Source organism: Mobula hypostoma, chromosome 3 (genome assembly GCF_963921235.1).
Source record: "Mobula hypostoma chromosome 3, sMobHyp1.1, whole genome shotgun sequence".
In the NCBI taxonomy this organism is placed as follows: domain Eukaryota; kingdom Metazoa; phylum Chordata; class Chondrichthyes; order Myliobatiformes; family Myliobatidae; genus Mobula; species Mobula hypostoma.
Window position 1 is genome coordinate 200502927 of NC_086099.1, and position 25530 is coordinate 200528456.

A 25530-nucleotide genomic window follows, 5' to 3' on the forward strand; every position below is an offset into this window, starting at 1 on the left:
ACATGCATATGATCACGTATTTATACATACAACCTGTAATGAATTATTTAAATGAAGAATGCTTAATCAAAAATAGATACATATCCACAAGATTACACAAATATTACTGAAATATTAAATACACAACACTCCTCACTGCTTAGCAATAAACTCTCACTCAACATAGAATGCATTGTACTATATACACAGTACACTATATAATACAACTACAATATACAGACATACACAGCATAATCAATTTTAAATTGTCCCATTCAGGCCTAAAGATTTAATGGCTGTGGAGGATTTCTCTCTCTTGTGGGATAATGTCTTTCCTGACAAGGAAGGGTGGGGTGGGGTGGGGCAGGTAAGACTTGTGGCTATGAAAACAATCTCAGGTTCTAGGCCCCCCTCCGTGGTGGTTGTAGGAGTTAACGCTGAGACTGTAGATTGTGGTATTGACAGCTCTGGACACCTTTCTTCTCTTTCTCTCTCTCTGGATCTACTTTGATCCCCTTTCTTTTTCATTCTCATGTTCATAGAAACATAGACAAACTATGGCCCACAATGCTGTACTGAACATGTACTTACTTAGAAATTACCCATTGCCCTCTATTTTTCTAAGCTCCATGTACCTATCCAGGAGTCTCTTAAAAGACCCTATCATATCCGCTTCCACCACCATCGCCGGCAGCCCATTCCATGCACTCACTACTCTCTGCGTAAAAAACTTACCCCTGACATCTCCTTTGTACTTACTTCCAAACACCTTAAAAATATGCCCTCTTGTGCTAGCCGTTTCAGCCCTGGGAAAAAGCCTCTAACTATCCACACGATCAATGCCTCTCATCATTTTATACACCTCTATCAGTTCACCTCTCATCCTCCACCACTCCAAAGAGAAAAGGCTGAGTTTACTCAACCTATTCTCATAAGGCATGCTGCCCAATCCAGGCAACATCCTTGTAAATCTCCTCGGCACCCTTTCTATAGTTTCCACATCCTTCCTGTATTGAGGTTATGAGAACTGAGCATAGTACTCCAAGCGGGGTCTGACCAGGGTCCTATAAAGCAGGGGTCCCCAACCTTTTTTGCACTGCGGACCGGTTTAATATTGTCAATATTCTTGCGGACCGGCCCTCCAATCCCCCGGACCCTCTCCCGTCCCCACTGATGATGCAAAGATCATTGCCAGACGCTCAGCAATCTCCTACCTCGCCTCCCACAGTAGCCTGGGGAACATCTCATCCGGTCCCGGAGACTTATCCGACTTAATACTTTCCAGAAGCTCCAGTCCATCCCCTTTCTTGATGTCTATATGCTCAAACTTTTCAATCTGCTGCAAGTCATCCCAACAATTGCCAATATCCTTTTCCGTGGTGAATACTGAAGCAAAGTATTCATTAAGTATCTCTGCTATCACCTCCAGTTCCATACACACTTTTCCACTGTCACACTTGATTTGTCCTATTCTATTTCATATGTCCTATATTATATGTCCTATGTTATAATTACGTAGTTTTGTCAGTTTTAGTCTTGGTTTGTCCTGTGTTTCTATGATATCATTCTGGAGGAACATTGTATCATGTTTTAATACATGCATTTCTAAATGACAATAAACGAGAACTGAGTGTCCTCATAATCTAATCTAATCTCTCACGTTTTATCTTCTTACTCTTCACATACTTGGAGAATGCCTTGGGATTTTCCTTAATCATGATCACCAAGCTCTTCTTATGGCCTCTTCTGGATCTCCTAATTTCATTCTTAAACTCCTTCCTGCTAGCCTTATAATCTTCTAGATCTCTATTACCTAGTTTTTTTGAACCTTTCGTAAACTTCTGTTTTCTTCTTGATTAGATTTTCAACAGCCTTTGTACACCATGGTTCCTGTACTCTACCATCCTTTCCCTGTCTCATTGGAATGTACCTATGCAGAACGCCACACAAATATCCCCTGAACATTTGCCACATTTCTGTCGTACATTTCCCGAGAACATCTGTTCTCAATTTATGCTTCCAAGTTCCTGCCTGATAGCTTCATATTTCCCCTTACTTCAATTAAACGCTTTCCTAACTTGTCTGTTCCTATCCCCTCCAATGCTATAGCAAAGGAGATAGAATTATGATCACTATCTCCAAAATGCTCTCCCACTGAGCGACCTGACACCTGACCAGGTTCATTTCCCAATACCAGATCAAGTACAGCCTCTCCTCTTGTAGGTTTATCTAAATATTGTGTCAGGAAACCTTCCTGAACACACCTAACAAACTCCACCCCATCTAAACCCCTTGCTCTAGGGAGATGCCAATTAATATTTGGGAAATTAGAATCTCCCACCACGACAACCCTGTTATTGTTACACCTTTCCAGAATCTGTCTCCCTATCTGCTCTTCGATGTCCCTGTTACTATTGTGTGGTCTATAAAAAAAGATCCAGTAGAGTCATTGACCCCTTCCTGTTCCTAACTTCCACCCACAGAGACTTAGTAGACAATCCCTCCATGACCTACTCCTTTTCTGCAGCCATGACACTATCGTTGACCAGCAGTGCCACGCCCCCACCTCTTTTGCCTCCCTCCATGCCCTTTCTGAAACATCTATAGCCTGGCACTTGAAGTAACCATTCCTGCCCCTGAACCATCTGTAATGGCCACAACATCATAGCTCCCAGTACTGATCCACGTTCTAAGCTCATCCGCTTTGTTCATGACGTTTCTTACATTAAAATAGACATATCTCAAACCATCGGTCTGAACGCATTCTTTCTCTATCACCTGTTTATCCTCCCTCTCGCACTGTCTCCAAGCTTTCTCCATTCGTGAGCCAACAGCCCCTTCCTCTGTCTCTTCAGTTCGATTCCCACCCCCAAGCAATTCGAGTTCCTTCTCTCTTTCACACCTTTCCCTTTCTCATTCTTTCTCTCCATCTCTTTCCTCATTTTCTTCTAGTTCGTGCATCTTGATATCTGGAAGGTTCTCTGAGTAATCCTTCTGTTGCTCGCTTTACTATCTGATCTCTCCTCTTGGTTTCCTTATCCACAATATCAACTGACAAATCCTCTGTTTTCATATCTCTTTCGACTCCTTCCTTTTCGGCCTTCCATTGATCCAGCTGGGCTTTGGTCTTTTCATCTACTTTTATAAGCAAATTTTTGTCTCCCACTTGATGTTCTTGCAATATCCTTAATGCACGTAGGATGAGATTCTAGTTCTATATACATTCAAAAGATGAATGGTTGCATCATTCCTGAAGCTCCTTGAACTCTCTTCCAGCTTAAAACCAAGCTACATTTTGCAAGTAGATGCCTGATTAACATATCAGAAGCTTTCTCAGATATATTGCCAACAAAAACTGTTGTAGTCAGACCAGAGCTTTTGTCATTTTCGTGCTTCTTCTAAACACCAGAGGCACAAAAGTTGGCACCAACACTTGTTTGTCCTCTGCTGGGCAACTGTTCATGGTTTTTGGCATGGACACAAGGTGTCGCATTATCCAGTACCTTTGCTAATTCACTTTCATTGATTTTATCGAAGAGGATCTGGGAGACAGATCTCCAATCAGATTGTAGATCTCTCAGCCACTCACATCACACAATGCTGATCCTCCTGCACTTAGAACATTCAAGTTCTGTATGGCTGTTGGTTTTTGTATTTTACTGTCATGAATGTCATTTCCAAAGGAGTTATAATTTCTGCAGTATAACTTCTTAGTTGGATATCTGTAGGCATCAGTTTAGTATCTTTAAAATGTTGTTCAAACTCTTTTTGTGGAATGACTGAAACAGCTGAGCCAGTATCCAATTCCATTTTAATTCACCTGTTCACCTCAAGTGTAAGCCGTATTGTTTGTCTATTGTTAGCTTTCACATTGTAAATCTCAAGGGTATCTAGTCCCGCGTCACTCTCGTCATTATCAGATTTTGCATCAACAGCATGCAGATTAGTGCTCGTTTTAAAACAACTTGACTTTTTAATCTTTTCCTCTTTCCTCTGCCGTCCATTTATTTTTGTCTACCCAACATGCTCTTTGTATGTGCCCTACTTTGTTGCATTTTCTGCAAGATTTGCTTTTAATTCAGCCCAATGGTCACAATTCAGCATTCAACACCATAGTTCCATCCAGGCTTGACAAGAAGCTCAGAAACCTCTGCCTTGGCCCTGCCTTGTGCATCTGGTTTCTGAACTTCCTGTCAGATCGCCAGCAGCTGGTAAGAGTGGTCTCCCTCACCTCCACCCTCTGACTCTCAATACAGGAGCCCCTCAGGGCTGTGTACTAAGTCCCTTCCTTTACTCTCTGTACACCCATGACTGTATCGCCGCCCACAGCTCCAATCTGCTAATTAAATTTGCTGACCACACTACTTTAATTGGCCTTGTTTCAAACAGTAACGAGGTGGCCTGCAGGGAAGAAGTCATCTCTCTGACACAGTGGTGTCAAGAAAACAACCTCTTCCTCAATGTCTCAAAAACAAAGGAGCTGGTTGTGGATTCCAGGAGGAATGGAGATGGGCTAATCCCTATTGACATCAATGCATCTGCAGTTGAGAGGGTAAACAGCTTTAAGTTCCCTGGCATCCACATCACCCAGGACCTCACGTGATCTGTACATACCGGCTGTGTGGTGAAAAAGGCACAACAGTGTCTCTTCCACCTCAGACGGTTGAGGAAGTTTGGTATGGGTCCCAAATCCTAAGAACTTTCCACAGGGGCACAAATGAGAGCATCCCGACTGGCTGCACCACTGCCTGCTATGGGAACTGTACCGCCCCCAATTGCAAGACTCTGCAGAGAGTGGTGCGGACAGCCCAGCGCATTTGTAGTTGCAAATGTCCCATGATTCAGGACATTTACAAGGACAGGTGTGTAAAAAGGGCCTGTAGGATCATCGGGGACCCAAGTCACCTCAACCATCATCTATTCCAGCTGCTACCATCCGGGAAACAGTACCACAGCATTAAAGCCAGGACCAACAGGCTCTGGGACAGTTTCTTCCACCAGGCCATCAGACTGATTAACTCACACTGATTTGAGTGTACTATGTGTTACATTGACTGTTCTATTTATTATAAAGGACAACAGCGACACGTGGCGTATGTGGAAGGGCATTCAGGACATCACCAACTCCAGACACCACCACCTGCCTGTGCTGATGATGCCTCCCTCCCACATGCGTTGAACAACTTCTACGCTCGTTTTGAGATGGAAAATGATGTGGCAGCGAGGAAGACCACCCCTCCTCCAAACAACCAGGTGCTGTGTCTTACCGTGGCCGATGTGAGGAGAACCCTGTGCAGTGTCAATCCATGGAAGGCTGCTGGACCAGACAATGTTCCTGGCAGAGTGCTTACAGGATGTGCAGACCAGCTAGCAGATATTCTCTCTGACATCTTCAACATCTCCCTGAGCAACGCCGTCGTTCCTACATCCTTCAAGGCCGCCACCATCGTCCCCGTGCCGAAGAAGTCTTCAGTGTCCTGCCTCAACGACTACCGTCCCGTTGCCCTCACATCCATCATCATGAAGTGTTTCGAGAGGCTCGACATGAGGCACATCAAGACCCTGCTGACACCCCCCCCCCCATTGGAACCCCTGCAGTTCGCGTACCGTCCCAACCGTTCAACAGATGACGCCATTGCCATCACCCTCTACCTGGCCCTAACCCACCTGGACAAAAGAGACACGTACGCTCGAATGCTATTCATAGACTTCAGTTCAGCATTCAACACAATCATTCTTCAGAAAATGATTGGAAAGCTGAGCCTACTGGGCCTGAACACCTCCCTCTGCAACTGGATCCTGGACATCCTGACTGAGAGACCTCAGTCAGTCCGGATCGGGAGCAGCATCTCCAACACCATCACACTGAGCACGGGGGCCCCCCAGGGCTGTGTGCTCAGTCCACTGCTGTTCACTCTGCTGACCCACGCCTGTGCTGCAACGCACAGCTCAAACCACATCATCAAGTTCGCCGATGACACGACCGTGGTGGGTCTCATCAGCAAGAACGATGAGTCAGCATACAGAGAGGAGGTGCAGCAGCTAACGGACTGGTGCAGAGCCAACAACCTGTCTCTAAATGTGAACAAAAGAGATGGTTGTTGACTTCAGGAGGACACGGAGCGACCACTCTCCGCTGAACATCGATGACTCCTCTGTAGAGATTGTTAACAGCACCAAATTTCTTGGTGTTCACCTGGCAGAGAATCTCACCTGGTCCCTCAACACCAGCTCCATAGCAAAGAAAGCCCAGCAGCATCTCTACTTTCTGAGAAGGCTGAGAAATGTCCCTCTCCAACCCCGCATCCTCAGCACATTCTACAGAGGTTGTATTGAGAGCATCCTGAGCAGCTGCATCACAGCCTGGTTCAGAAATTGCACCATCTCGGATCTCAACACCCCGCAGCGAATAGTGAGGTCAGCTGAGAAGAACATCGGGGTCTCTCTTCCCGCCACTGCAGACATTCACACCACACACTGCATCCGTAAAGCAAACAGCATTATGAAGGACACCACGCACCCCTCATATAAACTCTTCTCCCTCCTGCCATCTGACAAAAGGCACCGAAGCATTCGGGCTCTCACGACCAGACTATGTAACAGTTTCTTCCCCCAAGCCATCAGACTCCTCAATACCCAGAGTCTGGACTGACACCAACCTACTGCCCTCTACTGTGCCTATTGTCTTGTTCATTATTTATTGTACTGCCTGCACTGTTTTGTGCACCTTATGCAGTCCTGGGTAGGTCTGTAGTAGTGTCATTTTCTGGTGTTTAATGTAGTTCAGTTTTGTTTTTGTATTGTTTCATGTAGCACTATGGTCCTGAAAAACGTTGTCTCGTTTTTACTGTGTACTATACCAGCAGTTATGTTCGAAATGACAATAAAAAGTGACTTGACTTGAAATTACTATGATTGCACATTGAACATTTAGACAGAGACATAACATGAAGATTTTTACTCATGTATGTGAAGGACGTAGGAAATAAAGTCAATTCAATTCATTTCAATTAGACCATACAATATAGGAGCAGAGGTAGACCATTCGGCCTATCGAGTCTTCTCCGCCATTCAATCATGGCTGATCCAATTCTTCCAGTCATCTCCACTCCCCTCCCTTCTCCCCATACCCTTTGATGCCCTGGCTAATCAAGAACCTATCTATCTCTGCCTTAAATGCACCCAATGTCTTGGCCTCCACAGCCACTCGTGGCAACAAATTCCACAGATTTACCACCCTTTGACTAAAATAATTTCTCTGCATCTCTATTCTAAATGGACGTCCTTCAATCCTAAAATTTTGATTGGCCAGGCCATTTTCTGATTAGACTTTTCAATTTTGTTCACATTCACTTTCATTGCTGACTGCAACTCAATTGCATCTGTGTGCAGTTTCCTTTGGAACAGCAATTTCAAATGTTCTTTTAAATGTAACTTGCGCTTCAGTTATGAGCTGCTTTAGAATGCTTTCTTCTAAAATTCCACAAAGTAAAGAATCTCTCAGTGCATCATTAGGACCATTACTGAACTGACAATACTCAATCTCTTCAATTCAGCCACGTTCCCTGAAATTAACTAACCTTCGTTTTGATTCCACTTTTGAATCCTTAAGTATTCTGCTACCAAACAATGGCTTTGGTTCTACCTGTTCCTGTATTACTTTTAGAATATCAACAAAGATCCTAACTGCTGGTTTGGTTGGAGCAGTCAAACTTCAAAGCAAACTGTATGCTTTTAAACTCAATGCACTCTTCTCAATTACAGTTACTTCAAAATATTGTTCCAATAGCTCAGTATACATGAGCCAATTATCCATTGTGTAATCAAACTCATTGTTTCAATGTAGCCAGCAAATTCATTTTTTATGATTACTATCACTCAATACTCTCTATGAACCCATGAGTTCTTCGCTTTTCTGGATTTTACAAAAGACTTTATCATGTCTTCCCCTCTGAAGAAAGTGCTAATAATTTTTTTTTAAACTCGACCCATTCCTGGACATGCTGACTGTTTTCTACTCGCCATTCTTGGCTGCACTTCTCTTTGAACTCGAACGTCACATAATTATGCATAAGCAAACTATATATATATATAAAACAGAAATATTACTGAAATATTAAATACACAACAGTCTGCATAAACATAGCATGTTCTCCCTCTAAACTTGTGGGCTTCCTGCCACATCCCAAAAACATATGGGTTGGTAGGTTAGTATGCCACTATAAAATGTCCATACTATGTGAGTGGTAGAATCTCGGAGGATTGATGAGAAAATTAGCAGAATAAAGAGTGCAGGATGAATGTAAACGGGTAGCTGATTGTAGGCACGCAGTCTGTGTGATGAATGGCCATTTTTGTGTTAAATCTCTAAGTCTTCTTGAGCCTTGGGAGAAAACGTGGTCTTCATACTGCAAAGATGAAGGAAGGTTGAATGGAGGAACAAGAACACTGTCGAGAGTGGGAGAGGGAGTGCCATCCATTTCAAGGTTAGGACAAACATTCAAAACAAAGTAACACACAAAATAAGACCACAAGACCATAAACCATAGGAGCAGAATTAGGCCATGTGGCGCATTGTGTCTGCTCTGCCATTCAGTCATGGCTGATCCTTTTCTCCCCCTCCTCCGTCCTACTCCTCAACCTTCTCTCTGCAACCTTTTGATGCCATGGCCAGTCAAGAGCCTATCAAGCTCTGCCTTAAAGGCACTCAATGGCCTTTGTTTACATACACTCAAAGCAGCAGTCCGGCTTCAACTTAAAGTTGTTGTTCACATACAGTCCTCTGCGCTACTGCATCAGCAAACAGTTTACAACTCATGCTTAAAACTCCAGAGCAGGACTTGAAACCAAAAGTTCCCGCATAGGAGGCAGAGAGCCACATTTAACGAGCACTGGCCAATTTAGCCAACGTAAGCCAAGTCCCAAAGGAGATCAGAGGATTGTAGGGAATTTTTCCTAGTGATCACCGAAACATCATTTTACAGAGTAAAAAAAACTGCCAATCAGTGACAAGAAATGTCTTTCCACAGGAAATTAATTCTGCCAATGATTCCTTTTAAATTGTACTGCTAATTTTTCCTGGCCCTTGCTCTTTCTAGCTTCCAAAATGCAACACTTTTCATTGCATTTTAAACTCAGAAAATTTCTAGGAATTCAAAGTAATATTCCTTCTCTGTATTGCCACAAAATGTTAAAGAAAACATTGTCCACGAAAGATGACAATGATTGGGAAGAGAAGTATACAGGTACATTCTTTACAGCTAAGCATGTCATCTGAACTTCATCATATTATGTGTCAGGCCACACTTCGAGTATTGTCAACAGGTTTGTGCCCCATATCCCGGAAGGAACATGTCACTGGAGAGAGTCCAGAGGAGGTTAATGAGACTGATTCCAGAAATGAAGGGGTTAACATATGAGAGTGTTTGGCAGCTTTGGGCTGTACTCACTGGAATTTTGAAAAATGTGTGGGGATCTCATTGAAACCTATTGAATATTGGAAGGACTAGATAGGGTGGATGTGGATAGGATGCTTCCTATGGTGGGAGTATCCAGAACTAGAGGGCACAGCCTCAAAATTGAGGGGCGACCCTTAGAACAGAGGTAAGAAAGAATTTTTAGAAGGTAAGGTAAGAAAGGATAGTAAATCTGTGGAATGCTCTGCGGTTGAGGCCAAATGCATGCATATATTTTAGGCAGAAGTTGATCAATTCCTGATCGGTCAGGGCATCAAAGGATATGGTAAGAAGGCAGGTGTATGGAGCTGAGTGGGATCTGGGAATCAGCCATGATGGAATGTTGGAGCAGACTCAATGGGCTGAATGGCCTAATTCTGCTTCTATGTTTTATGTGGCAATTGGCAGCGAACAATAGTACCTGAAGTTGAGTGGGAATACTACATTATGGGAAAATCGCCTCGATATTACAATAAATTAACTTTGCTAACACGTGCCACAGATTAGCACATTTAAAATACCCTATTCACTATTTTCTGTGGTTAGCCAGCTCTTACTGCAATACTTAAGGTAAAACACATGCTTTAATTAGTTCACAAATATCTACAAATGGTGTTTGTGAGGTGAAAATTCTGGGAGGTAGGATATAACACAGTGAGTGACAGGAGTACTGAGGAACAGAGGGACCTTAACGTACAACTGCAAAGATCTCTGAACATGGCAGCACAGATAGATGAGGTGATAAAGAGGGCCTTCACTAAGCAGGTCACAAGTAAACAGAAGCTGTAAAGCATTATAGAAGCTGCATCTGGAACATTGCACACAGTTTTGGTCGCCACAAAAAGTAAAGGTCACAATTGCTCTGGAGAGAGCACAAAGGAAATTCACCAAGATTATTTCCTACGATGGAATGTCTTAGGAAAGATTGGGTAATGTTTCTTTTCCTTGACCAAGGAAGGACCTCATAAATGTGTACATAATTATAGAGGGGTAGGTTGGACACAAGGTAGTAAACTTTTTCTCTAGCAGAGATGTCAGACAGCAAAAAGTAAGAGGTTTAAGGGGGTTACAAGGAATTTTATTTACATCCGGACGTGGCTGGAATTTGGTAAGCTGTTCCTGAGAGAATGATGGAGAAGAGACACCCAGAACACTTAAGAAGTTTCAAGATATTGAGGTTGGGTAGGACTATAACCAGAGGTCATGTTTTAAGGGTGAAAGGTGAAAAGTTTAAGGGGAACATGAGGGAAAACTTTTCCACTCAGAAGGTTGAGAGTTGTGGACTGAGCTGCCAGTGCAAGAGGTGCATACAAGTTTTATTTCAATGTTTAAGGTAAGTTTGGATAGGTACATGGATGGTAGGGGTATGGAGGGCTATGGTCCCAGTGCAGGTCAGTAGGAGTAGGCAATTTAAATGCTTTATGGACTATAGGGGCCAAAAGGCCTTTTTCAGTGCTGTACTTCTCTTTGACTATGACACACATTTCAACTACCAAGACATAATAGGTATGGCCCAAGTGCTATTAAATGAATTAATTTTTGATGATTAATATGTTCTGGGTGTTCCCCCTGCCCCCCCCCCCCGGTGCCTTTCCTCTATTACTTTGTCCCATGGTCCACTTTCCCTTCCAATCAGATTCCCTCCTCCTCAGCCCTTTACCTTTTCCACCTATCACTTCTCCTCCCCCACCCACCTACCTTCCCCTGAACCTGGATTCACCTATCACCTTCCAGCCTGTACTCCTTCCCCTCTCCCAACCTTCTTATTCAGACTTCGTCCTCCTTCCTTTCCAGTCCTGTTGAAGGATCTCAACCTGGAACCTCTACTGTTTATTCTTCTCCAAAGATGCTGTTTGACTTGCTGAGTTCCTCCAGCATTTTCTGTGCTATTCTGGATTCCTAGCATCCACAGAATCTCTTGTGTGATTTGGCTAGGCCATATTTGAAGCAATGTGTGCAGTTTTGATCATCACATGCTATGAATGATGTGGAGGCTTTAGAGAGGGTGACGGTTCACCAGGATGTTGCCTGAATTGGAGTACAGTAGCTATAAGAAGATTTGGACAAATTTTGATGTTTGCAACTGGAGTGTTGGAAGCTAATGGGCAACCTGGTTGAAGTTCATAAAATTATGGTAGGGTAGTCAGAATCTTTTTTACCCCAACATGGAAATGTCAACTACTAGGGGGACTTCCGGTAGAGCTCATGGAGTGAAGTCGTGTTCTTGACTTGCTCCATTACCTCTGAGTTTTCTTCTTATGATCAGCTATATTTTAATTAACCATTAAGGCATCGACTTTTACAATATTTTGAAATAAATTGGGCTCTTTGATAATCGGATGCGTTTAAGGTCTGCTATGTCTAAGAATGGAAAAAACGGGAAGGACGGCAAACCTCCGGTTAGACCGAAAGGTACCGATTTTCCTCTGACTGAACCACCGGTGACTTTGAAAGCTATATCGGAGCTAATTCAAAGGGAAATTTCAACCTCTGTTACGGAGCTGATTCGTGCGGAAATCTCAACCTGTTACGGAGCTGATTCGTGCGGAAATTTCAACCTCTGTTACGGAGCTGATTCGTGCGGAAATTTCAATTAATTTCCAGAAAATTGCCGATTCAATCGATAAGATACAAACATCTATTACAGAACATCAGTCGGCTATATCTGATCTTCAAAAATCCACGCAACAAAATGAACTTAAGATGGAGAAAATTGAAGAAACAATTAATGTAATGAAGAAGAAACTTGACTTTCTGACCTTTAAAAACTCTGACTTAGAATCCAGAATGCGACGGCAGAATCTTCGAATGATTGGGGTGCGTGAAGCTGTTGAATCTGATAACCCTATGAAGTATTTTTCTCAACTTTTAAAAGATGCATTTCCTACTGTATTTCCTGACCAACCACCGTTATTGGATCGCGTTCACAGAGTTCCATCATACTCGTCTAAGTCAGATAAACCTCGACATGTCATCTTATGCTTTCATTACTTTCAAGACAAGGAGAAACTGTTTCATTTCGTTTGATCTAAAGGTTACATTGATTTTTTGGATCTTAAGTTCCGATTCGTGGAGGATTTCAGTGAACCAATTCGGGATCAACGGGTTCGTTACAGATCTGTGATGTCGGAACTCTACAAGATGGATATAAAACCAGCGCTGCTTTACCCAGCACGTCTAAGGATTCGTACGTTGGATGGAGCCCTCCGTTTTTTTGAATCTCCATCGGATGCCCAGAGTTATCTGGATCAATTTTCACCTTCACATCTTAATCGTAATTTTTAACTATCTCCGTCTGATCGGAGGTTGTGAATTTGTCAGTCTTAATTTTTTTTTGCCTTATATGGGCAGAAAAGTTTATTTTTGATTAATTAATATGGTTGCTAAACTTTCTTTTTATCTGCGTCATTCCTTTCCTTTTCCCAGGGGATTCTGGGTGGTTATTCCCTCACCGTCATTCTACGTATTTCCTTTGAGGCCTTAAATTTTGTAGTTTTTAAATCTACTTCTTTTTGTAGGTTTTCATAACTAGTTTATGTTAATAATTTCATTTCTTTTTTTGTTTACTCATAGGGTCTGGGGTTTGTTGCGGTTTTTTTATATTTTCTGGCTTTTTCTCTGCTATATTAAGTGTTTGTTTTAATTGATTTACCTTTTTTATTTTTTTTACTGGTTTATAATTAGCTGATCTTTTTTATATTTACACTTTTTTTTAGGGAGCGTATACCGGAAGTCATGGGGGTAGTTTTAGTGCTTGCTTCTTTCTGGCTGGTCTGTGTTACATTTAGCCTTGGGGTCATGGGGTGGGGGTGGTGGGGGGAGCTTCATGTTTTAGTTTCTTTCTTCTTGGGCTATGTACATTATTGAAGTATTGGTTGCGTTCTCCTTCCGGGTATCTCTTATTTGTTCTGTTCCCTTTCTGGGTTCATGGGTCGAGCCCATCGTCAATCCTCCTTGTTGCAGGTTGACTTTAGGGTTTATGGAGTCTATTATTAATCTTGTCTCCTGGAATACTAATGGTCTTAATCATCCTATTAAAAGGAAAAAAGTTTTTAAAGTGTTCCAGAGACTTAAAGCACAAATTTTTATTTTTACGAGAGACCCATGTGCGGAGGGAGGACAGACTACGTTTTTTTAAATTCTGGAAGGAACAACAGTTTCATTCGAACTCCAACGCTAAGATTCGAGGCGTCTCTATTTTTATAGACTCCTCAGTTACTTTTATACAACATGATATTATTTCTGATCCGAATGGTAGATTTCTACTGATTAGTGGTCTACTATTTAATAAAAAGGTAGTTTTGGTTAATGTTTATGCTCCTAATATGGACTGTCCGGAATTTTATAAATCATTATTCAATCAGTTCCCGAATTTGAATGAGTTTTCATTGATCTGGGGCGGAGATCTTAATACCTGTTTATTTCCAGCTTTGGACCGTTCGGCTCCTCTACGGACCTTACCTAATAAATCTGCAACTTTGATTAATTCATTCCTCTCTGATTCTGAGTCGACGGACATTTGGCGTATTTTGCATCCTCAGGAAAAAGATTTTTTTTTTCACATGTTCACCATTCCTATTCAAGAATTGTTTGATTATTTCTTTATTGACTCTCGTCTTATTTCTTCAGTGATTAAATGTGATTATGACTCTATAACCATTTCGGATCATGCTCCACTTAAGCTTTCTATTAAAATTCAGGCCAATACACAAAATAATAGACAATGGTGTTTTAATTCGCTGTTGCTTCAGGACTCGGACTTTGTTAACTTTATGAATGAAAAGATTGATCTTTTTTTTACAATCAACTATATAGAGGATATTTCTGTGAACATTCTTTGGGATAGTTTTAAAGCTTATATTCGTGGTCAGATTATCTCGTATTCTGCTGCTTTGAGGAAGAAGCTGAAGCAGGAGGAGTTGGTAATTGTGGACAAGATTAAGGAAATTGATAAGAAATATGTTACAGCTCCCTCTGAGGAGTTATATAAACAAAGAACTGAACTTCAAATGGAACACAGTTTATTACTCTCGTCCTCGATTGTAAACCAATTAAAGAAAACAAGAAGTGAATTTTATGTACATAGTGACAAAATTGGCAAACTGCTGGCTAACCAATTGAAGTCTAATTATGCTAAATCTCAAATTAATCAGATTTATAATCAAAATGACCGACTGATACTTGATCATGCGGGGATTAATCAAACCTTCTGTGATTTTATTCTTCCTTATATCAATCAGAGTCTCCTCGAGACTCTAAATATATGAATGATTTTTTAGATAACCTAGACTTCCCTGAGATTTCACAGGATATGCCTTCTATGTTAGATACTCCCATTACCACTGATGAGATTAAGAATGTTATTTCCTCTATGAATTTGGGGAAAGCTCCTGGCACTGATGAGTTTACCGTAGAATTTTATAAATGTTTTGCACCTTCATTAATCCCTTGGTTCTGTAGGGTTTTCAAGGCTTCATTAAAACTTGGTAAACTTCCCGAATCTTTCAATAGAGCGTCAATCTCTCTAATATTAAAGAAGGATAAAGATCCTGCTCAATGTGCATCTTATAGACCAATATCTTTATTAAATGTTGATTCTAAAGTTTTTTCTAAGTTATTAGCAAACAGATTAGAAAAAGTACTTCCTTTTATTATTTCGGAAGACCAAACGGGTTTTATTAAAGGTCGTTACTCTTTTTATAACATTCGCACACTGTTAAATATTGTTTATACCCCCTCACAAAATGTTCCTGAGTGTGTTATCTCTTTAGATGCTGAGAAAGCTTTTGATAGAGTAGAATGGCCTTACTTATTAAACATTTCAAGCACCTTAAATTTTAGCTCAAAATTTATATCCTGGATCAAACTGTTATATCATTCTCCTGTGGCCTCGGTCCGTACTAACTCTCTAAGCTCACCTTTTTTCCCTCTTTTTCGAGGCACTCGACAAGGTTGTCCTCTTAGTCCTTTATTATTTGATATTGCATTAGAACCTCTTGCAACTGCCATTCGAGAATCTCCAAATATTACTGGGATAACTCGGGGCTTAAAGTCCCATAAAATATCACTCTATGCTGATGACTTACTTTTATATATCTCTAATCCTCAAAAATCCATCCCTGCTGTTTTAGAGTTATTAGCACAATTTAGTCTCTTTTCAGGTTATAAATTAAATCTTAGTAAGAGTGAACTTTTCCCGATTAATAAACAACTTCCCTTATATCATAACTTTCCATTTAAATTGATTAATAATTATTTCTCATATCTTGGGATTAAAATTACTTGTAAATACAAAGATTTATTTAAGATTAACTTTTTACCCTTAATTGACCATATTACTCAACTTTCATCTAAATGGTTTCCTTCATATTTAACTTTGATTGGTCGTATTAATGCAGTTAAGATTTTTTTTTTGCCAAAATTTCTATATATATTTCAGGCATTACCAATCTTTGTTCCAAAATCTTTTTTTGATAAAGTTGACTCAAAAATTTCTTCATTTATTTGGCAAAATAAAAACCCGAGACTGGGTAAAATACATTTACAGAAAGCTAAGAGAGATGGAGGTTTAGCATTACTCAACTTTAGATTTTATTATTGGGCAATTAATATTCAACATATGAAATTTTGGTTACTTAACCAGGATATACTATCCATTCCTAAATGGGTAGCATTGGAATTACAATCTGTTCAGGGCTATACACTTGGCTCTATTTTAGGTTCCTCTCTTCCTTTTGATTTGAAACGCCTCAAACAGGTATCTAACCCGATAGTTAAATATACCTTACGTATTTGGTTTCAATTCAGAAAATTTTTTGATCTTAACCAATTTGGGCTAGCGATTCCTATTTTAGGTAATATATTTTTTCCTCCCTCTTTTACGGATCGTGCTTTTCAAATTTGGAAGACTAAGGGTATTTCACGGTTTTTGGATTTATTTTTAGATGGTTCCCTTATGTCTTTTGAACAATTATCTAATAAATATAATTTATCAAGAATACATTTTTTTTTAGATATCTACAAGTTAGAAATTTCCTAAGTACTATACTTTCTTCTTTTCCAATGCTTCCTCCTACATACATTTTAGATACTATAATTAACCTTAATCCATGTCAGAAAGGTGCATCGGCTATGATTTATAATATTATTATGAAACTTAGGAAAGCTCCATTTGATAAGATTAGAGTAGATTGGGAACAGGAATTGGGGTCTATCATTTCCGTGGATGACTGGGGGCAGATTTTACAATTAGTCAATACTTCCTCTATTTGTGCTAAACATTCCCTAATTCAATTTAAAGTTGTTCATAGAGCACATACGTCCAAAGATAAATTAGCTCGCTTTTATTCTCATATTAATCCTTTTTGTGATAGATGTCCGGGGCAGATAGCCTCTTTAACTCATATGTTTTGGTCTTGTCCTACTCTGGAAACTTTTTGGAGAGACATTTTTAATATTATCTCTAAGGTATTGAATATAGATATCTCTCCTCACCCTATTACTGCTATCTTTGGACTACCTAAAATTTCCAGTAATCTTTCCCCTTCAGCCCGTAGAATGATTGCATTTCTTACTTTAATGGCGAAAAGATGTATCTTACAACATTGGAAAGAGCTTAATGCTCCAACTACCTTTTTTTGGTTTTCTCAGACATATTATGCTTGAATTTGGAGAAAATTAGAAGCAATCTTTATGATTCCTCACTTAAATTTGAACAGACCTGGAGATCTTTTATTCAATATTTTCATTTAATGTAATTTTTTTTTCCTCCTCTTTTTTTGCTCCATATTTATATACCCTTCTTGTTTTTTTTACTGTTTTTAATGGAGGTCGGGATTGAGGACGTGATTTTAAGTTTTTTTTAACTCTGCTTGGTTCCAAGTTAGCCCATTGCTTTGCTTTGCTTTTAGTTAGTTGCACGGTGGTTTTTTTGGGTTTTTTTTTTTTCCTTTTCTCTATTGATATATATACATATAAAAATTAGTATACTATTATGTTACCTTAGTATGTAATGTTTAAATTACATTGTTTGTATCTTTTTTTTGTATTAATATCTCCTGTAATCTTATTATATTCTAACAGTGTATTAGTGCCTTTATGGCTTACCTTTTTGTATACTTATTCAATAAAAAGAAAGAAAGGAAATGTCAACTACTAGAGGACATAGCATAGTTTATAGTGTACATGTTCGTATGCTGGGGGGGGGGGTTGTGGACTTTAAAGGAGATTTAAAAGACTTTTATTTACACGGAGTGTTGGCATCTGGAATATGCTGCCAAGGAAGTGGTGGATATGATTTAAGAAGTGTTTAAACAGTCAATAAACAGGTAGATAAGATTTATGGATCATTTTCAGTCAGATGAGATATGATATGAGGATTTGAAATCATGTTCTTGGTTCGGTTGTCCATGCATCTGAGTTATTTGGTCTGGGTCTTAACCACAATGTTGCCATACCCTTCAATATAGTATTTCACTCTCCCACTGTTGGAACAAAAAAAAAGCTGAACTGAATTAGCTGCTCCAGTGCTCAGAACATTTCCAGAGTTCATACTTTTGAATATATAGCAGGTCATCATTGTACATTGGTGAGATTGCCAGTTAAGTCAGAACTAGAAGTGTAGTTAAATGCTAATTGTATGAAATTATTCTTTAATAATGGTAACCTGGTTAAGTACAGTAATGCCTATGAAATATTATAAATTATTTTTTCACATGCTGTGACAACAAAGCGGTATGCAGTCCTTATCTTAGTTTTTTTATTTTGCAAAAACCACTGATAATATCTTTTTACTATGGGAGCTAGCTACCGTTGAGTTGGTGTCTGAGGGGTGGATGTGCGTCAAGATGTGAGTCATGATATGGAATTGGCATGATTTGAGTGATATGAAATTGAGCGTGTGGTATGAAGGAGACTACAAATTCTGATATCTGGTGTAACACACAATCTGCTGCATATATTTGTGATTGATATCTAATCAAACCCATTCTTTCATCTTTCAGCTACCAACATGCATTCCTTGATTTATGATTACAGTAGACATTTTTAATTTTGAATAAAGTTTTTCTGATACACAACATACACTCAAGGCATCAGGCTTCCCACTAACATGCAAACACTTTTCAATCAATTTACAACATGCACCAATCTATCCTGATTGGGTCTCATTCCATTCAGTACTCAGAAGTGTTCTCATGAATTGCATTCTTATGTTAACAAACTGTTGTGTAAGTCAAGTGTCTTCTTTACAATAGCAGCAATATTTTATATAAGCATTTGAGTTTTAATTTAGGTAGCTGGTCTGTAGATCTAAATGGGAATAACGGGAGTTGTAGCGAGACCTCACCTTGAGTATTGTGAACAGTTTTGGGCTCCTCATCTAAGAAGAGATATGCTGGCATTGGAAAAGGTTCAGAGGAGATTCACAAGGATGATTCTGGAAATGAAAGTGCTATTGTATGAGGAGAGCTTGATGGCTCTGGGTCTGTACTCATTGGAATTTAGAAGGATGAGGGTGGATCTCACTGAAACCTTCTGAATGTTGACAGAGTAGGTGTGGAAAGGATGTTTTCCATGGTGGGGGAGTCTAGGACAAGAGGGCACAGCCTCAGGAGAGAGGGGCATCCATTTAAAACAGAAATACAGAGAAATTTCTTGAGCCAGAGGGTGGTGATTTTGGAATTTCTTGCACATGCAGCAGTGGAGACTGGGTTGTTGGATGTACTTAAGGCAGAGATCCATGGATTCTTGATGGATATGGCATCAAAGGTTATGGAGAGAAGGCCGGTGAGTGGGGCTGAGGAGGGGACAAAAGAATCAGCCAGGATTGAATGGCAGGGCCGAGTTGATGGGTCAAATGGCCTAATTCTGCTCCTACGTCTTATGGTCTTATAATTTACCAATGGAACTTTCTGAAGCTCCGCCACACAATTTCTACTCCTGACAAACTTGTGCTTTTTCTTTCTAATTCTTACTTTTTCCATTCTTTTTGTTAATTTTTTTTACCATAAATATGCATAGAATTGATAAACTGATTATTCTCTTATTACTCTCAACAATCCCTGAGCCCAAAGTCCCTCCAGTCTTTTTTTCCTTCTCTACTTTGGAGGATATTTTTACTATCTAAACTTAAGTATAGTAAGACCAGAATTCCAGCTAATGGGAAACTGTGGCCCCAGGTTGTCCTTTGGCTGGAGCCATACATTTGTTAACAACTGGACTCAGGGGTATTTTAATTAGTGCCTAATTGTTAAGGAAGAGTTGTAATGGATGTGGCACGGTGTTACATCGAGGCAGATCAAGAGCCAAAAGTTTTTTTTTTAACATCATTAACATCAAAGGCCCTAACCGATAAAGAATTTCGATGCCAGATGATATTGGCATTTTTGACAAACATCCGGGTGTACAGACGATGCTTTGGGCTGAGACCCTTCAGCAGGACTGTCCTAAAGGTACAAATGGATTTAAGGAGGAATCACAGTTGCTGAGTTGTGTTAATATCATGTGTCTAAGCAAGGTTTACAGCACCAACCGACTGACCTGACATCCACCTGTGTGTGGGTCAGTATGTTAGAGTCATTTCACGAGGTGGAAAAAACCTAGCAAGGAGGAATCGGTCTCAAATGATGTACTGCTCAGGCGCTAACCTGGACTGTCCTGACAGTCCACCAGTAGCTATAGTTTTCACTGTTTATAAATATTTATGATTGGGACACTTTAGTAAAAGGTATTCAAATAAAGAATTTAACAGAAATTGTTAGAAAACTAAAAGATAATTTTAAAACTCAAAAATGCTAAAGAGAGTTTCTGATTCCCAAATGAAAATTACAGTTGTTAATCAATCACATGTGTAGCATGCCAATGGAAGCCTCTGTCATGTCATTGATGACACTATCTGCCTACACAAATGGATATATGACTTGGAACAAAATATTACCTACTTACACTTCCATCTTGGTTTACAATTACAGCTGATTTTTACACTTTACATAAAATTGTCCAGCTACACAACCTAAATTAACTGCTGCTGGGTGGTGGGCTGGAGATATATCTCCACCAAAGGAGGTGTAAGGCGCTCCTTCCCTCTGCTAGCCTGTAGGTCACCTTGGGCAAGGCGTAGCACCTGCTCATTCCTCCCCCCCCCAACCCCCACATCGGATCAGGGTCACGAGAAGCCATGGGAACAGGTGGTGGATGGTCGTATGAGCAACTGGTGCATATCACAAGTCTTGATCATGCGACTAGGGACACCAAGCTGACAATCTGAAGAGTATTGATAACAGCTGGGATCACCCATCTTGTAAAGACACTGCCCAGAAGAAGGCAATGGCAGGCTGCTTCTGTAGAAAAACTTGCCTAGAACAATCATGGTCATAAGATGGAAGATGGAAGATGGCGGCGCAACGCAGCTCGCAGCAGCCACTCTGATGGTGATGTCTGTTATTTGTCAAGTAGGGTGCCATGCACAATTCTGATTTGATGGAGATGGACGTGATAGCACAGAGGAACATCTGGTGAAATTTCTGAAATGCCTGCTTCGCTGCTGCTGCTACTGTGTGGTTCAGAATCTCCGGAGGAGAAGGCCTCGAGTCCTCGGCTTTGCTTGTTGCTTGGCTGCCGGGGCGGGGTGGAAGCGCTTGGCAGAGGATGATGCTCGGAGGGACTGGTCAGCGGCTTTAAGTTTTCAGACGGACTCAGAGTCCGCTGGGTCGGGTGCTTCCAATGGTGCTGCATCGGCGAGTTGGCGGGGAGAGTTCCTCCCTTCTGCCGCCTGCGTGGAATGATGAGTCTGTCAGGACTTTGAGACTTTTTCTTACCATGCCCATGGTCTGCTCTTTAACAAATTATGGTATTGCTTTGCACTGTTGTAACTATATGTTATAGTTATGTGGTTTTGTCAGTTTTAGTCTTGGTTTGTCTTGTGTTTTCTTGTGATATCATTCTGGAGGAAGGTTGTATCATTTTTTAATGCATGGATTTCTAAATGACAATAAACGGGAACTGAACTGAAGACTATAATTGCCCATGTCATAGTACACGGCACATGATGATGATTCTCCTGCACCATAACTATTCGATGCAGGACACTGATAGTTGATTCATTTTGTCACTACCATATAAAAGAAGATAAACTTTTCATCAAAATCACTGACAATGGTAAATTGGTTTATCATTGTCACATGTACTGAGGGACATGTTTTGCATGCGTTCATACAGATGTATTTGTTATAACAATGCATTGAGGTAGCATAAGGTAAAACAAGAACAGAATGCAGAATTAAATGTTATGTTTACAGGGAAACTCATTTCAGGTAGATAATAAGGTGCAAGGCCATGATGAGTTCGAGGGTTGAGAGCCCATCTTATTATACTAGGGAATTATTCAGTGGTATTTTTAACAGCAGGGTAAAGCCTGGTGGTAGGTGCTTTCAGACTTCTATAGCTTCTGCCCGATAAGAGGAGGAGAAGGAAGGATGTCCTGGGTGGGAGGAGTCTTTAATTATATTGGGTGCTTTACTGAAGCAGCAAGAAGTGTAGATGGTGTCCATGGAGGGGAGGCTGGTTTCTGTGATGTGTTGAGTTGTGTCCACAAGTCTCTGCAGTCTTAGGAAGAGTAGTTATTATGTAGCAAGAGAGGATGCTTTCTTTGGTGCATCAATAACAATTTGCATGGTCAATGGGGGCATGCCAGTTCCTTCAGCCATGACATCTGTGTAGTTGGACCAGAACAGGCTATGGTGATGTTCATTCCAAGGAACTGGAGGCTTTTGACCTTATTGACCACAGCACAGATATGAGTTTATTGCTCTTGCCTTTCCTCTCAGGAACCTCTTCTGGCAACATGGGTTACATTCTCATCATCAGATCTGTGGTGTGGCATAACATTGGGTAGATCTGATCACTGAACTGACACCTCTGCTGTTTACATTCTTGTCAACACATTCTTTCTCAAAATGACCCTTTCACTAATTGTGGTTAGTGACCTCTGCTTAGAAATGTCTCAGATATTAGTGGCTACAGATTAGTTTATGATAATGTTAATGATGCAATAAGAAATATAATTTGCATATGGATTGTTGACATATTTAAAACGTCACTTTAGATGTTCAACAGTAAAAATGAAAAATATATTAGAAATTGAAACCAAAGGACATGGCAGTTATAGCGTTACAGAGTTTAAACAGTGTAGCCACAAGTGTTACTTTGGCCTAGCAAATGTTTTATATAAATGTAACATAATTTCCCAACATTAAATTACCTGATCAAAGGAGGCAAAACTACCACAGGGAAGCTTTTTCCAACCTATCCACTTGTGCTGCCCCTTTCAGGAAGCTCTGGACTTGCACCCCAAGATCCGTTTACTGTATACATCTTGCATTTCATCTTCCAAAATGCCTCACCTCACACTAGTCTGGATTAAACTCATCTGTCATTTCCCATACAAATGTCCTACTAATCTACCATATACCCTGCTGTATTCTTTGACAAACATCTTCCATTATCCACAACTCCACCAGTCATCTGCAAATTTACCAATCAGAGCACCTACATTTTAACTCATATCATTTATATGCACTGCAAACAAAAGTGGTCCCTGAAAAACACCTTGATGACCTCCAGTCAGAAGAAAATGTCGTTCTATCTTTACCCGCTATCTTCCAAGCCAATTTTGGATCTAATTTACCTACTGACCAGGGATCCCACATGACTTTAACTTCTAAACCAGCTTACCAATAAGGCCGCCATACTTGACTTGAGTATATGCAGCCAGCATCCATTGCCCACCCCTCAATGATCTTCGGCACTTCCCCGAAACCGCAATCAAATATGGGAGATAAAGGGCCTCCTTGCACAAAGGCATGCTGACTGTCTTGAATATTTCCATACTTTACCAAATGCAAGTAAATCCTGGCCCTAAGATTCTTCTCCAATAAACTCCCTCCCACTGTTCTGTGGCTGGCCAGCTCAATTTCCTAGTTTGCTCCTGTTGCCTTTCTGAAACAAGGGAACTTTACCTGCATTGACCTCCATGTGACTGACTCCAGGCTGACCCTTCACTTCCCTCCAAAACGACCCTGCACACCACATGGCCTACAGGTCTTTGGGATGGGTGATAAATGGTGGCACAGCTCCTGTGACCCTGGTCTGGTTAAAACTTGACGGCTGATGGCTTTCACGTTCCCAGGGATCGGTTTGCTCCCATACGCTAAAGATAGTATTGAAAGACTGGTTGATAAATGGATGCCTGAAAATCACTTAGACCCCAGAAAGCAATGAGAGGACCCAAGCGTGTTGAGGGCAATGTGAGGAGGGTTAGGGTTACAGAGGAAAAGAATACCTGGTGGGGTACAGATTTTGCTGTTATTCAGCACAGACTTGATGGACTGAAATGATTTCATTGTATGCCGCACAGAAATACCATTGGCAGTATACAAATAAAATTGTAAGCCTTATATCATTCACAGTTTCTTATTTAAATAATGCTGGCATGACTCCGGGAATGTTTTCTTTGATTAAACAGGTCACATTCCTCGTGGAGAGGAAAAATGAGCTCCTTTCAAGTCGAACAGGAAAAGGTGCCAGCGTTTTCAGATGAGATCAATTTCAAGGTCGCTTCTTCGCAATGCCGACGGGCCAAATTAGAAGGGTCCAGTAGACTCTAGAGAAGACTGAGTGAGTCACGGGGAAGTGGGTAGTGTGAGCAGCTGCACTGCAGAACGGCGGAAGGAAATAATTTACAATGAAAAAAAACACCTGCCTGGATAGTGACAGGACCAAAGACAATTATCCTCATCACACCCTTCACCCCCACACACACCTTCAAACCACCTGGCTGAAAGAAAACGTGGAGGGGGAAATTTACCTATGCAATTTATAAAAGTGCGTGGCGCACCGACGTTCCCCTCTACCGCTTCCCCGCCCTAGAAACTGACGCAGGAACTGCCATCCACAAAGGCACGGGGTTCAGTCACGTACACCGTTCTTCCGTGTTAGCATCCTAATCGTAAACCAGGTCTGCGCAATGTCGTCGCCCGTTAAACACATCCAGTCGAGACCACAATTTAACAAACAGGTATATAAACGATACCCCCATGCATCAACTATCATACAATTCGTCCACATAGAAATACGCGGCGTGGATGTATCACACAAGCACACATGTACTTGGGTGCCTATTTTTTAAAAGACATATTAAAAGTTTATTTAAACGCAAACAACAGGAATTCTGCAGATGCTGGAAATTCAAGCAACATACATCAAAGTTGCAGGTGAGGAAGAGGCGCAGTCGACGTTTCAGGCCGAGACCCTTCGTCAGGATTTTTGTTTGTTTTAATTATACCAAAAAAATGGAACGGTTTTCACGCGATTATTAGCAATGCGTCGGGCGACGAGGTAAACTGAAAGCAACGCAATGCAGTAAGCAGCGTGCGAGATGAGGAAACGCAGTGGTTACCAAACTACCCCAGGCAGGCCGGTTATATTTTAATGCAAGTATCTCCAACCGCAACTCCCATTCTGCCTCACTCTTCTTCAGTCGAGAAATTCACAGCTCATCTAAGGCATTATCTGTCCTACCTTGCGCATCTCCGCCGCTGGTCAGGACGCCGATGGCTTTGCCGTTTCCTGAGAAATTAATGGGCAAGTTGTTCTGGCCATTCTGCGACATTTCTTGTCGGCAAGAAGGATCCATTGGTGTTTCGTTGCTTTTTTTTTACAGTTAACAAAACTAAAAGAGAAAGAAACTTTAAATATAAGCCCTTTTCGGATGATGAGAGGGGAGGAATGGAGGTGCGATGTGCAAAGCGAGGCCGTCTGTCCTGCACTCAGTACTGAGCCGGCTGTGCCTGAGTCAATGCCGGGTTCCCACGCTTCCCTAACTACTGCCGCTACCCCCACCTCACATCCTCCCCATTATGCCGTCAAGTGCGCTTGAAAGAGTGACAGCTGCGCTGGCCTATTGCTGCCGGCGGTTGCACAGACTTCACCAATCAGACAGAGAGGGGAGCAACGGGGCGGGCTGAGTGAGGTATGCCCAAATTAGGTTGCACGCATGGGCTGAGACTTCTCCCCACCCCGCCTTCATCCCCAGTTGCTG

General features: G+C 41.0%; 1 protein-coding gene across 3 annotated transcripts in view; it reads right to left on the minus strand.

The window, feature by feature from the left end:
- Positions 1–25327, minus strand: part of LOC134344491 (ATP-dependent 6-phosphofructokinase, platelet type-like) — a 136284-nt gene extending 110957 nt beyond the window's left edge. For all 3 annotated transcript variants that reach the window (XM_063044381.1, XM_063044382.1, XM_063044380.1), the window contains exon 1: positions 25011–25327. In XM_063044381.1, coding sequence (XP_062900451.1) covers positions 25011–25125 — 115 coding nt within the window. In that variant the 5' untranslated portion in view covers positions 25126–25327. The remainder of the gene's footprint in view (positions 1–25010) is intronic.
- Positions 25328–25530: the final 203 nt, after the last annotated feature.